Source organism: Saccopteryx bilineata, chromosome 5, assembly GCF_036850765.1.
Source record: "Saccopteryx bilineata isolate mSacBil1 chromosome 5, mSacBil1_pri_phased_curated, whole genome shotgun sequence".
NCBI classification, from domain to species: Eukaryota; Metazoa; Chordata; class Mammalia; order Chiroptera; family Emballonuridae; genus Saccopteryx; species Saccopteryx bilineata.
In genome coordinates this window covers 73,253,531-73,268,913 of record NC_089494.1, presented here as the reverse complement: position 1 = coordinate 73,268,913, position 15,383 = coordinate 73,253,531, and the positions used below count along the sequence as shown (strand labels likewise).

Sequence of the window (15,383 nt, the reverse complement as noted above, 5' to 3'; positions counted from 1 at the left end):
CAAAGACTACCGTCAACAGGTACCGCACGCATGTGCTGTGCTGAAGCGAAGCTTCCTGAGCAGGCATCTATCTGGGCTGCTGCCCTAAGGACACTTAGCATACCCACCTGCTTTTGATTTGCTTCAAACTTATCAGATTCTTTTTACCCTATTCCTGCCTACTCCTTATTTCTACTATCTGTATTTCTTATTGTAAGCATCCCTCAAGTACAATTCCCATTGAAATGATAATATTAAAAATATCAAAAGGTTCACTAATCAATGATGGTGTCAGAGCACCTGAGCTTGAAATTTCTACTATAAGTTAAATGAAAAGTTAATAATAAAAATGCAAGTTTAGGAGGAAAAGAAGTAATAAAACTGTATGATTCAACCATGAAAAGTACTTGCTAAACAGGAATCTGTTTTCAGTCTTAGAAAAAAAAATGTTTAAAAAAAAAAGCCTTTTGTTTTGAATAGACAAAAAAACTTGAGGTAGAATCCGTGTGTGTGTGTGTGTGTGTGTGTGTGTGTGTGTGTTACAGAGCGATAGATAACAGAAAGATCATTAAAATCCAGAAGAATTTTTGGACTTGTCTTCCAAATAGGACCTAAAAATGTTTTCTAAGTTTAATTGATTTTAATACAACATTAGCTCTTGTATATCCCAAAAAAATGTGACAATTATATTAATCTGTTTCACTAAAAATAAATTTTGCATTGTTTCCTGTGCCATGAATTTAATTCTGGTTTCTCAACAACTCAAGATATAAAAGCAGATGTGCTGATTAACCAAGTATTATTGATCAATAGCATACGTCAATATTTCACACAAATGTCTGCAGAACAACTTTTCCTGATCAAAAATTTATAAATCAATTTAAATTCTTGGTAATTAAATTTATTAGCTCTATAACAATAAACATAGTAAGTAGTATATGAAATCTGTACTCAAGAATATATCGATCAAAGGCAAAACAGCAAACATTTCTGTTAAATCTAGCCCAAGTCATAGAAACAAACTGGAAAGTACAAAACATAACAGCCTGCAATTGTTTTAAATACACCTAGCAATTCTGCTGATTTGGGACCACGGAAACTGATTACTTAATAAGGCAATCATTCAAGGCATCCAAACAGACAAAAATAGGGAATCATTAGCAGAACTGTCTTTACCTTGAGATATAATTTCATTTTAATGTTGCAGACACTTAAACTTTTGGGATCTTACTGCATGCACAAACTAAGCAAAATATTAAAGTCTAAAAGATGATAGCACAAAATTATGGGGGAAAACAAGAATTCACCTATAATATTACTATTATTCATTTACTTTCACAGATAGTATTTTAAACTATCTTAGAAATCTCAAGTTTTATACAGATTTTCTCTACAGATTCTTGGAAGTACTACTTCTTTTCTCCCCTCTGGCCATACTCTTGTGCTGTCTAAAAGCAATTAATTAAATTTCTGCTGTCTTTTAGGTCTGTCATAAGTACCTGCCTACAAAAAGATTTTCAAAGTTCCTGCCTAACATGAATAAAAAAACAAAAACAATTTTCTATGTGTGGAAAAATATGGTACTGGAAACTTAGCCAATGGAGTCTTTAATATAACTAAAGAAAAACATTCTATGTTTTCACTCAGAAAATATCAGAGACAGACAATTTTAAGAATCTCACTGATTTGGTACAGCCAGGAGAAAGAAAACTATTCTGTTAAATAATTAAAATTAAAAAAAAAGATCGTTCCTAAATAAATTCCAAATAGATCCTACAAATTCCCTTTTATTAAGAGAAGAAAAAAGCAAGTCAACTCACATATACAGCTTCCAAACAGAAGTCTTACCCTCTTCTAGGAAAACAACAATGAGACTTTATTACCCTGTTATGATTCTTTCATTTCAGACATGATTAATTAGCAAGTATTACACTTCCCAAAACTCCCACCACACTCTTTGTGGTCTATCAGCCTAGTTATTGATAGACTCATATGAAATAGCAAGTAGCCATCAGCAGTATAAAACAAGTATCCAAAAACTCTATTTCACTGAAGAAACACTTCTCCCATATCTTTGCCTCCCAAAATGAAGTCTGCTTTTAAAAGCCTTTTTGCACACACACAAAAAGAAAGAAACCACATTTATTAAAACTTGGTTATTTTCTCAACAATACCTTGTAACATTTGAATAATGAATGCAACATATTCAATATTCAAGAATACATGGCATATTTAACCTGTTACTTACCTATAGTTTTAAGCTGAAGTTCCGAAAGCCTTGTGAACGCATATAGTTTTTATTAATAACCATCCACATGCACAATTAATAAACAATAGAAATGATTTGAGCAAGCATGTTCTGGAAACTGGTTTTCAATAGAAAAAAAATTTTCTTCTAATAAAAACTATTATGTCACACATGTAATGAAGATAGAAAATAAAAATAAAGGATTAAAGAGAGGAGGCAAGGAAGAGAGCAACTCTAAAATTTGAATGAATGAAAACTCTGATCTCTGCATATTGCTCCACAACACTCTTAAGATAAATTTCCCTCTAATGCAATCTATTTCCAAAATGTCCATGTGAACCAAGAAGCCAGCCATAGCTGAATATACTATAAATATATATTTTAACAACCAGCCATTTATAAAGGCTGGGGTTTCCCCTTCCACCTTTCAACTGTTGTGTCCAAATAACTTCACACATAGTACAATACTAATAAATAGATCTTCTTGGTTCCAGGAAACATTTTAAAAAATCTATTCTGGTCAAAGTATCCTTGCTTTTTTTCTGTTGTATTAAATTTAGGATCAAAAACATCAAAGCAGCTTCCACCTCGGACCTAACTTTCAGAGGATCAATGTGACAAGGCAGTCCCTGATAGATGTTTCTCTTGATAAACGACTTGTTCAAAAGAGACATTGTAGCTTTCATTTCCTGACCACAACACACTTTTAATTTGCAACAGCAGAGCTGCCAGAGTGTGAGCACTTGCCCACTTTCCAGCCTTTTAGGTTTGTAACTTTGGTTCCTTTAGGCCACACATTTGAGACAAAAATAAATGTAAAAATAATCTGTCATAGAATTACAAAATAGGAGCCACTAATGTTACTTTATACATATACACAAGTGTCTACTTCACTGATATGAAATACACACACACACACACACACACACACACACACAAACTTTTTCTCCCAGAATCCTAGTGTATAATAACAAGGCTCCAGAGTGAATATCATTTGCACAACAGGCATTTATACACTCAGGGATATAAATTATGTGTCTATTATTTAATAGTAAGCAGAGCCTGGGTGGCAGGCAATTTACACACTTAAATCTGCTGTTAAATGTCATGAATTATATGATTGCCTAGCCCAATGTGTTTTTACATATTATTGCAATGATTATTATTACTACTACCCAGAAATCACATTTAAGTATCAATAAGGTAAACAGTCAAACCATCCAATTTCTGCTCTCAGCACATTGTCTGAGTTCCGATTTAAAATTTATAAATGTAATATCCTCCTCATCACAGGCAGCAGCCCAATCTGCTCTGAATATATATTACAGCTTTAACATCACAGAGGGAAATCGCCCATCTGGCAATCCCATTCGCTCCAACAGCTCCGGGGGAAAAAAAGCTGTGCTCTCTCCTCCTTAAAACATTTCTCAGGGCAAATTATGTGCATCTAAAATAAACAGTCTTCTTATTGATCGCTTCAAAGTCAACAAGTTCCAAATGCAAAATTCAATCAAATCCTTCCTATCATGTAAGAGCAGTGTGTGCTTAGCTGGATAGTCACCAGAGTCCAACCAGAAGTGTATGTCGCGCAGCGGCTCTTGTGGTCCCTCTCCTTGTATTCACATTTGTGTTATGAGAGAGCAGTAACCACGGCCACATTACAGACCCCTGGCAGCTTTGCCCTGCTGCTATTTGTTTCCTTCATTTTATCCCTTTCCTTCTTTCTCTCTTTTCAAGGTGAACGCATGGTGGTGGGGTAAACGTAACAAAAAAAGAAATAGTTTAAAGTGGACACAGCCTTTGGTTATGCAAAATACTTTTAACATCTTTTTGTTGTTGTTGTTCCCTCTTAGTCTTAATTGAATATCACAAAGTGTACACATGGCACAGTCACAAGAGCTATTGAAAACCCCCTCATTCCATTTATCTGACCTCTTTTTTTTTTTTTGTAAAGAAAGAGGAAAGAGCGATTTCAAACAAAGTCAATTTCAGTGCCTGATTATTTAATTCTGTCACAGGTTAAAAGTAAAAAGCGCTGACAGGCAGACAAGTGAATGGCAATCAAAGAAAATAAAAAAACTACCACTGTTCCTTAAAAGGCATTAAGGACTTTAAGCAATCAAAATATATTTTATTTTCATATAAAAGATATCCCTTCATAACTCACTCCCTCCAAAATATTTTAAAACACACACACACACACACTCAGAAGAACTGATTACTCCACAAAGTGCAATCATTGAGAGAGCCGATAGTCCAACTGCTTTAATAGATTAAAGAAAAAAATCACCCACTTCTGTGCGTGTACATATATATGTGTATTTTCATTAGTAAGCAGTCTTTCCCCACACTCCCGCCCTCACCCCTCTCCACCCAGCCCCCTCCCCAAAAAGCCCCACACCGAGTTTAACTAATTTACATACCATTTGACTTCAGTGGTTATATAGTGCATTACTAGTAACACGCAACTTTTGGGTTACAGTTAAACCGATAAAAGTAGACTACAGTAATCTATTAATCAAAACTGGAATATATAAACAAGTGATAGCAAAAATAAACAGGCATTTGACAGATTAAAATATACATATATATATATAGTAAAAAGAAATATATATCATGAGCATCTGCTTCCCAAGCAGTCTTCAATGGTTTGATCATGCTATTTAATTTTTCTTTCCTATTTAGATGCAAAGGAAGTAAATTCCAAAACTGACATACCATAAACACTGGTGCTACTGATCATTTCTTGCTGGCAGCACAAAAAGCTGAATTGGATTTCTCACAAGCAGGAATTCCAAAGGTTGCTTTTCATTAAAGCCACTTTTCCTCTCAGCTATCAAATGTCACTGCCTTGAAACGTGGGCCCTTTCGTCAGGTATTCATTTAACCTACATGCATATAATTAAGGGGGAAAGCAACATCAACAAAAAGGGGATCTCAGATCACAGGAGAAGAAAGAAAGAAAAAAAGCACATGACCAGGAATGCAAGTCCATGTCAATTTCACTCACTCCCATTGAAACTAACAAGAGCTCGGGGGAGGACGGTAATAGGATCAGTGGATTGTATATACCATTAAATTATACATCTTTCTCTCCCGTTCCTTGCCAACAATACGCCCACCACGCTGTACCCCCTCCAAGATGATGTGCTTACATTTTTCTACAACCGATCTTCTGACATTTTCACGTTCCCCCGGCCACGAGATTGTAATTTAACCTCAACTTTTTGTGTGTGCAAGATTCTTATTTACACTTCTTATTTACTTAGAAGTTAGTTCCCGAAGAAAGTCTAGCCCCACCCTATGGCTCCGCTTTCTTATTTTCTATTTTTGAAGTAAAAAGATAGTAATAAGTAAGCCCAATATAGCGGAAAACGAGATTCTTTCCATCGCGAACTCTTAATCCCACACTATTGTTGCAATGATTAAGCAGCAAAAATATGCATTATAATGTTTCAGGGCTACTTTGTACAGAGAAATAAGACAGCAGGTTGGCGTAGAGAATAGAGAAGAGTGCTAATTAAATTTAATGTTTACGACACAACTCGAAGATCTCTTTTTATTACAGGTCTTGGATTTATTTATATTCTTTTAAAATAAAACAAACAAAAACAAAAACAAATTTAAACAGATGGTGGAAAACTACGAAGCTCCTCTTACCTGAACGCGCAGAGCGAAAAGCCGATAGGTTAGCGTAGCATCGATCCGATGTGTTTGCTGATGAATGGAAGCTAGGGTTAAGTGAAGGTGCCTATGATTTGAAATCATTCCAAGTTTTTGAAGGGAAGACGGACTGCAGCCTCTGCCATGTTGGAATTTCAAACCCAAAACAGCTGCTTGGAAGGAGCCAGCATGCCAGAGGCTAGGCGCAGGCGCAGAGCGCCGCCGAGCCAAATTCAAATCACTTTCACACTAAGAGCCAAAGATCAGTTTTCAAAGGAGAGAGGGAGAAAGAGACGGAGGCTGCCGTGAGGGAGAGAAGACGGGAGGCAGTGGCGAGAGGCGGGCAGTGGAGAGAGACGGGCAGCAGGAAGACCAGGAGGGAGAGGGAGAGGCGCACGGAGCCCGCGGAGCTGGAGGGGGAGAAAGGGAAGCGGGAGGAGAGCGAGCGAGCGAGCGAGCTAGAGACCCGCCAGAGATTCATGGGCAGGGAGGGCTCAATGGCCGCAGCGCGCTGGCCGGCCCGCGGGCCGCTCGGGTCATGTTACACGGCCCCGGCCGCGGCGGCCGCCCAGCCTCGCCGACGAGCTCACGCGGCCCGGAGGGGGCCCCGAGGTCATGATTACGCGCGCGGGGGCCCGGAGTTCTCTCTGCCCTCACTCTCAGGCCGCCCAGCCTGGGAAAAGGGGAGCAATGTCTCACGGGGAAGAGGCCTTTCGTTTCCACGCGCAACCAGCCCACCCTTGCGCTCCCCAGCCAGCCTCGGAGGGCCCCGGACGGGGCTGCGCCGCTCTCCAGTCCTTGGGCCCCTCCCTGCCCGCTCCCGACCCTCAACAGCTGCGGCCCGTCCACCGTTCCCCAGCTCTCTCGACTCCGCGCGCAGGACAAGATCTGGCCCTGGAGATGGGACCTCACCCACACTCTACCCTGGGTCCCCAGCACCAGCCAGAAAATATCTGCCAAGAAGAGGCAACTTCAGGGGTGAAATCCGAATGAACCCCGTTCCCCTCCCCGCCTCCATGTGAATAAATAAAATCATAAGTGTCTAGGTGTGCGGTCCATTCTCGCGCTCCCTGGCTCCCCTCCCTACCTCCCCCAGGCGGCTCGGGCAGGGGAACGCAGCGCCTGGGGGCCCGGTGCGGGCTGCGAGTGGGCAGGCATAGACGTTAGGCTTTTGCTTTCCCAGCCCCCTTCTAGGGAGCAATCTGGGGACCTAAGAGTGGAAAGAGAGTAGGGTCTTTGTAGTGCTGGGAGCTGAGGAAGAATGAAATGTGCAGTTGAGTGTGTTGCTCGCGTCCCAGGGAGCAGTGCAGTGCTGCTTGTCTGTTGCTGAGATAGCCTTTTGTTCAGAACATAAGGTTTAAGAAACACATACATTTTCTAGGGCCTCTTGTTAGATGTAAATGTGCTGCATCCAGACGCTTACTATGCAGTGTAAGCTCAGTTTGGTTTACTAATCACCCCGCCCCACCCCCAAACAACCAGGATCATTTGAATGGGAACCTCATTCAGACTTCTAGGCTTCAAGTATTGCCTTCAACCTATTTCATTCTAGACTAGCCAACCATCCAACTGAGATAATAAAGCAAACAATAACATTTGATCATGATGTCTACGAGATAATGTGCCCGGCAAAGTTCTTCAGGAATTGTAACGAGAAAGAGAGTGAGTAGGGTAATAATTCCTCTTCGTTTTCATTAAATATGACTTTAATAAATAAATGGTAAGTTTATACTTTGGCCCGTTGGACATCCAGCCCTTTATTTTTCAACGAAGCTGAGAATGAAAGAGGCAAATTATATATACGACCAGGAGCTCATCAAGCTGAAAATATTACCTTTGAAGGTTGGGACGAAAATATTCTTGTTTAGGACAGACTCTCCTCACATTTCCCCTGCTTCTCTGCTATAGATTTAATAGACTAACTTGTGTCTCTCCATGATAAAATAAAGCATTTAACAAATACCAAATATATACTTTGAAATTCATTTCTTTCTTCTTTTGTGCTTTTCTTACCTTTGAAAAGGTAGTCATTGAATGAACACATTTAGCTAACAAGATGAGAAAGAAAAATTATTTTAGTTAAATCTAGGCAGATGACAATTTAAAAGACAAAAGAAAAATGATTCAAGATCTTACTAAATATTTCTCAGGAATGAGATTTTTCTTTGGAATGGATTTGACCTTTCTGTGCATTTTTTTTTAACCAGGCTTCAAAATAAAACAGAAGAACTTTATTCTGATGTAACAGAGAACACTGAAGCCCCTTTAGTTATATTTTACAAGCTAGCTTTGAAAATGATATTATGAAAAGTTACCCATTGGGTTTCACCACAAAGAAATAAGTGTAGGAAAATATCTATGGGTCACTGTTGGATTAAGTACCGATGAATTTAAAAAAAAAACCCAACCATGAACATCTTATAATTTTAATTATTGCCCATTTGCAGAATGACAAGAAGTCCTCTGGACACAGCAGATGTTCTGTCCAATTCAAGCACAACTGCTCTGCCCCTGTTCTTTAAAAAAAAAAAAGTTCAAAGCTCATCAATTTTTAACACTAAATTCCCAGTATTTAAATTACAGTTTTCCATATAGACCAAAATACTGTATGAAATATATGTAATTGAATATCCCCTGAGTAAATCATGGTGTATTTTGATGATTGACTTCAAGCAATCCATTTTCAATATCTAAAACAAAGTAAGTTCTACTTTTAAAAGGGAGCAGGGCAGGAAGAAGTGTGGTTTGCAGTAGTTAGTAGTTTATTAATAGATAAGTAATACTTTTTTTCATTTCTCCTATATTAATTTGAAATACATTTTTAAAGATCTATCATTCAACATACAAATGAAGGTAATTAACTTTGGGATCAAAGGATGGGAAACTATTTAAAAGATTATTGCATGTATTTATGCAGAGTCTAAAATTGTCCAAAATTACATATACTCCCAAGAAACAAGGCTTACAAAATAGAATATACAGTATGAAATTGGCATGACTAATAACATCCATGGTGGAGTTTGTCATCCCACTCTTTCTAGCTATCTTTTTTAGATATACATAAAGTTTACTTTTCTCCAATTATTTTTTCCAAAGAAAAGTGAAACTTAACTTTGTTTTTACAAGAGTGCTAAATTAGCATACTGTTTATAGTTTTTGTTGTTTTAATAAAACAATTTTTTTAATAAAGTGGTAATGTTTAAATAGCATTTTACAGACACCATATTTTATCTTTTAAAACTTTTCCTCAAAAGAAATGTTTCTGGTTGTGACTGATATCTATCTCTAAGTATATTTTATTAACTTGTGGTGATGTAATAATAAGAAATTGAGTCTTTAAAGAAAGTTGATTGGCTTAGTCAATGAAAACCTTATTGGGATAATTTTTCCTACTTCATTAATCATATTGCTTACTTCTTTCTTTTATTTTTTTAATGTAGAGAGAGAAAATACAATGAATTTCTAATACACAGCATATTCAGACCTTTTTAAAAGAAAATAAACTTAAGTACTCTTTTATTTTGAAATGTATGTGTATGTGTGTGTTTTTCTCTCAAGCTAATTCAGAGAGGAAGAACTCTTCCACTGTTTCCTGTTGTTTATTCTACACATATAAACAACAACAACCAAAATGAAGGGTAAAGAAATAAGCAAGGTGATATTGAATATGATTTTACAGATGACCAAATGCTTGTCTGCATTAAGCTAAGGTTAATACGTCCCAGGTTAGACACAGAGAGGTGCTTTACCTCTGTGAGTGGAAAAGAAAAGGAAAGTAAGCAAAAGATTAAGGTAGATAATGAATTTCTAATACACAGCACAGTCACATTATTTTAAAAGAAAATAAAATAATAAACATAAGTACTCTTTTAATAACAGAGATGAGAGTGACAAGATGCTTTAAGAAAAAAACATTTGAGGGATGCTTAAAATGATTTTTTTAATGAAATGCTAAATACCATATAACTTAATTTTTAAATAATGCATTATAATTTCAAGCTCATATTAACTATTTTAATAAAACATTAAACTGTTAATACCTTGTTCCAAACCACAGTGTTTCAAAAAAATCTTCCAGGATTTAGTAGCTACTTATTAGACCTAGATATCCTAGACATTTTTGTTATATGTATTGCTCACAAAATATAAAGTAGATTTTACATAATGCAAATTAGTGGTGCAATAATTTTTTAACTGTTTCCATAACGTTCTGTTTTAAGATGCTTTATTTGTACTTCAATTCAACTGAGACTACTGAGAAGTCCTTATTCCCCTCCCACCAAGAAAAAAAAGAGAAGAAAAAAGAAAGAAACCTAGCAGAGATCTTGATCTCATTTTAGTAAAATTACTCAATTTGTTAGAATTACACTTGAATACAGGTACTGTCAAATGGTATTAGGGTGGCCCATATATCTCCTTCATGATCTAACCCTTCAATGGAGAGACAACTGGAAAATTCTGTGATAGGTTCACTTGAGATGTCTTTTGGTATGCAAAAGGGTTTTCTCTTAATAATCTGAAGATTATGGGTTTTTTTTTTTCATTCACTCTTTAAATGGTGGTAGTGTTTATATGTATATACATGCTGCCATCTCTGCCTGATTTTGCATTGTTCTCGATTTCATTTAGAAAATACCTGCTGAGCTTACTATGGTTCAAAGTATTGACAAAGAAAATGCAGAGGATTTATAGAAAATGAACATTAACCATGTTTTGTATGAGACAAGATAAATATAGTTCAAAGTAGATGAGACTCATAAAGGGCTTCTGTCCAGAAAAACATATGAGTTCTTGCATAAAGAGAGCAGTTTTTCTGGCCTTAGTAGTCCCCATCTTTATGCTCCACTTGTAGCTTGCAAACACCATGCTGTTGTTGGTCCCCTGCGCCTTGCTTTTCATTATGCCCTCAGGTTTCCCCTCCTCTTCTGTGGCCTAACTCCCATAAATATTTACCTCCTCCAAGGAGACATCCTGTACTTTCTAGGGGCACTTCCGAATCCTTCTCCTCTTATCAGTCTCCACCTCTCTCTCTCTCTCTCTTTCTCTCTCTCTCTGCACCTACACATCATTTTAAAAGTACTTTTATAACTGTTTGACTTCTGTTAGATTCTAAACTTCTTGAGGGAAGTCAATGACTGTAATTTCCATCTTTACCCCTCCTCCCCCACAGTGACGATGCTAAATAAATGTTTACTGAGGAAATTAATGAGTTGATGTGTAGATGAAATAGGCACACACATACGCAGCAATAAAAGGAAATTATGAGAGCCTTTGCAAGAAGCAGCAGATAATCTGGTCTGATTGGGCGTTTGCTTTATACGGGCACGGGAGGGGAAATAAGAATGGAAATGAGAAGAGGGGACGCTCTGTGCAGGAACTTCATTTGGTCTTTAGTACTAGAGGTTTGCATTTTATTCATAAGTAACGGGACTCTCTGGAAGGTTTTTAAGCAAGAGATTTATGTGATCTGGGCCCTGGTTTAAGAAGACAGAGCTAATAGAACTGGAAACGGGGCCACTAGCTGGGAAACTATTGCAATGGTCTATCATTTTATGTTCCTTCAAACTGCCAATCCTTCGTGTAGGTTTTGGAGATATGCTCCCTTGACTTTTTATAGATGGTCTATTTGTATCGATTGCTCAATATTGCATGTTCATTTTGTAATATTACAAAATGTCAGTGTGTTTAAAGTCATTCACTTAATGTCAAAGATATAAAAGGGACAATACCTTAAAATTGAATTTTTTTTCCCACTCAAACTGAACGTAGTTTTTCTTCTCATTATTTTGCCTCCTTCTCCCCATCGTCACCACCACTTTACAGTTCATTCCACTCAGACGGTGCTTTTGGCTTAGCGGGTATTTCATTTTCAGGAGAAGAAATGCCTGAAGATCAGAAAAATTCCTCTTTGGAGTATGTTTCAGCAGGCAACATAAGCAAAGTGAATTTAGTTTTTATACACTGGATAAAAAGTACAGACACACATTTCTTTCCTTTCCAGTATATTAAAGTTTCATAAACAGGATTTTTAATTCATTGAAAATGGCATTAGGTAAGGTGGGCTGTTGGTGCTTTGAATTAATGTGCAAGCTGTTAATCTCCATAGACTTGGATTTAAAATTAGACAAAGCAATAATTAGTTTGGCACCATCATTTCACTACCCAGAGGGTAATAATGTAGGTCATAAAATACTACAGCCTGGCACAATTTTTTTTTTATACAAAACAAGGATCTACTACTAGGTGGTGTGAAAATTAAAAAAAAAAAAAGGATTATCATTGGAAAATACAATAGCTTCGCCTTTGATGTGTGCCCCACTATTCCTGAAGAGACATAAATTCAGAAATTCTGATCAGGTTTTCTCTCTAAATGATACAAAGAAATCTTCATAGCTTCTTTTCTCAAGAGCTGGGGGATTTTTTCCCCTTTGTAATATCTTTCCACACAGCACTTATGTATTTAGTGACAAAATTAAGCTTTTAATGTGCACTATGCTTTTATTTTGCTGTAGTTACTTTTCCCACCAGTTTGCCATTTTGTTAAATTATAAAAATGTTATACTGTAAACATTTTTTTAATACAAGAGTGTTGATTCAAGAAAATGCTTATCCTACCTACCTTGATTCGTTTTCATGGCAAATGACTACTAGGAATATCAATAATTCAAGAACAGAAACAATGAAAATACAGAGGAATTGCATTTGGATACTTCTTCCTGTCAATCATCTTTGCCAGATTCCTATTTGAACATTTTGAAAATGAGGAAACATCAGATCTAGCCTTAAGTATGGGTAATAGTTTTCTATTTCGTTATATTGCTCACCCCAACTGAGCTTTTCAAGCACAGGAAGCTTGGGTGTCACTGTGTACCTTAATATTTCAAGCTATGAAAATAATATTTTAATATTGTATTGAAAATATATTTCATGCAATATACATGGACAGAGTTTCTATTTTACATAAAGCTATATGCAAGCACCTGTGTGTATCTATAGAGAGTGTTCAATATATTAGATGAGTACATTCACAAATCATTTAAGTTGAGCTTTTCAAGTGATGTGAGCTACTGATACAAACTTGCTAATGATAATTATAGAACTGATGCTGATTTAGTCATTTCAAAAAAGCCACGGAGGCATAATTAGTGTCTGAATGGCCTCAATATTGCATTATTAGGAGGCTAGGGTGAAACTTGAAATGAGAACATCAAGGCTGATAACAGAAAAGAAAACATGAAATACATACATAATTCATTCTGAAATATTATAAAGGTTTATAACCAGAAACAATAATTTGCAGAAAGCATCTTGTACTGGAGCCAACTGCAATCATTTGGTCAACCTGTTAAAGATCAAATAGTATATTCCTAGCTATTCTCAGTGGTGTCTTTGTAATAAAGTAGTAGCAAACAGACACTGTTTGCTTCTGGTCACTTTTAAAGAATGTTCAGTTTATCAGTAGGGACTTTAATCTCAACCTTAATAGAGTACAAAAGCAGCTTTGTTCCTGTGCTTCTCTCCTTAAGGCCACAAGCCATGTGCGTTTTTGAAATTCAAAAGAAGAAGAAGAAAATTCTCCTTCTGAGAACACTAAATACTGTGGGTTTTTCCCCAAAGAGTAATTTTTATTCACCTTTCTTCTCTTAACACTGTTCTTCTCCCTTTTCTTCTTGCTGATAACACAAATGCTCCACCCTACTTCACAGTCATTGCCAGAGTGAAGACATGCAGAATATCTATGAAGTATTCCCTGCCTTGGGCCCCTGCCAGACCAACCATTATCAAGTGACCTGTTAGCTGGTTGACTAGAGCATTATAACTGAAAAGTTCCCCTTTTTGGTACTCTCTCTTATTAGGAGGAAACAGATATGAAGAATGACTTCTAAATCATGTAAAACATAGAAATAAACTGCAATCTAGGAATAATTCTTTTTCCTTAGCATAGATATACAAAAGATCAGACAAAAGCACATTTATATAATCTGTCTGCTTCCAATGAGATTGTTGTTATTATTATTATTAGTGTTTCCAAAATGACAAGTTTTGGTTGTACTGCATAGAAGAAATCTGCATTCTAGTTTAGTGTTTATCATGAATAAATGTGAATAAATGTAGAATGGCTTTAAAGTGTCATCATTCTGTACAATAAATGTCATTCTCTATGATGCGTGATATTCACAGAACAATCAAATTTTCAACTCTTTTGGTAAAGACAGAGTGAAGGAAACCTCAGATAACTAGGATGGTAGTCATGAAAGAATGAAAAGAATGAATCCTAGAGAGCAGGTAAGGATATTCCACAGATCAAATGTGGTTTAGGATCAGACTCTATACTGGTACCCCAAGTGTTACAATCAATTAACTTTATAAAAGAAATGAACTTAATTTATTTACTACAGCCTCCCCATAATCCCATGATAGCTGGTATATATTCAATGATAAATCTGTTCTTAATAAATTCAGTCATTTATTTGCTATCCATTAGTGGGACAGGTGAAAATATCAGATATATATATATATATATATATATATATATATATATATATATATATATATATATATGCACCTTCTGGTTACTAACTCAAGAAGTTGCAATCTTCCTATCCCTCCATTTTTTATACTGATGAATGTAGTAGCAAAATTTATGACTTCCATTAAGGATGCTTTTGGCTGCAAGTAAGAAAAGAAACAACTAACAATAGCTTAAAGTACTAAGGAATTTATTATTTCTCAATAGGAACTTGTCATTGGGGTTGTTCTTGGGCTTCTGCTCTACATCTGGAAAATTTTAGTGCTATTTCCTCCACATTATGAGTTCAACAGCTTCAGACATCACGATAAACAAGATTACATCCAGTGGAAGAAAATGAGTGTTCTACATGTCTTTGTTCATTTCTAAGAAAAATCCTTTCCCAGATGCTATCAGGGGATTTACTCTTAATATTATTGAGTCACATTTCTGTGTTTAAACCATGACTGGTGAGAGAGTGAGACCATTAGGACTGGCTTCAATCAATCATAAATCAGTTCCCGTGCTGAGAAATGGGACATCTATTGATAAACACACAAATAAATTTGAAGTTTTCTCATCAAGGAGAGAGCAGAGATGGTGGTGGTGTCAGAGTTTGTAGAATGACTTTAAAGTGTCATCATTCTGTACAATACCACGAATCCCATTTTACCGTGGTTGCTGTGGATGCAATCTCCTGGAGTGGTTGCACTGAACAGTTAAAGGGTTTGCGCCTGACAATCTGTATCTGAACCAAAACATAGAATCTATTTTACTTGCCACATATTCTAACCCAGCTGTATGGTTCTGAGTCAGCTTTTTTATGATGAAATTTAGATATTTATTTTAAAAACCTACTTTTTCTCAGATTAAAGGCTCATGGCACAGGTATGAATGAGTTCATAATTTCAGAAATGATCCAGAGCCAACAATGTGGAAAATATTATTCTGAACATTAATTAAAATATTTAAATGATTTCAACT

The 15,383-nt window shown here is 36.4% G+C and overlaps 1 protein-coding gene across 2 annotated transcripts in view; it reads right to left on the bottom strand.

Moving 5' to 3' along the window:
- The window catches only part of FIGN (fidgetin, microtubule severing factor), a 131,926-nt gene extending 125,792 nt beyond the window's left edge, over positions 1-6,134 (bottom strand). The window contains exons 1-2 of one of the 2 annotated variants that reach the window (XM_066232801.1): positions 5,888-6,134; positions 4,946-5,115 (exon numbers count right to left, since the gene is read on the bottom strand). In XM_066232801.1, the coding sequence (XP_066088898.1) occupies positions 4,946-4,970 (25 nt within the window). In that variant the 5' untranslated portion in view covers positions 4,971-5,115; positions 5,888-6,134. The remainder of the gene's footprint in view (positions 1-4,945; positions 5,116-5,887) is intronic. The other variant, XM_066232802.1, reaches the window with a different exon arrangement.
- Positions 6,135-15,383: the final 9,249 nt, after the last annotated feature.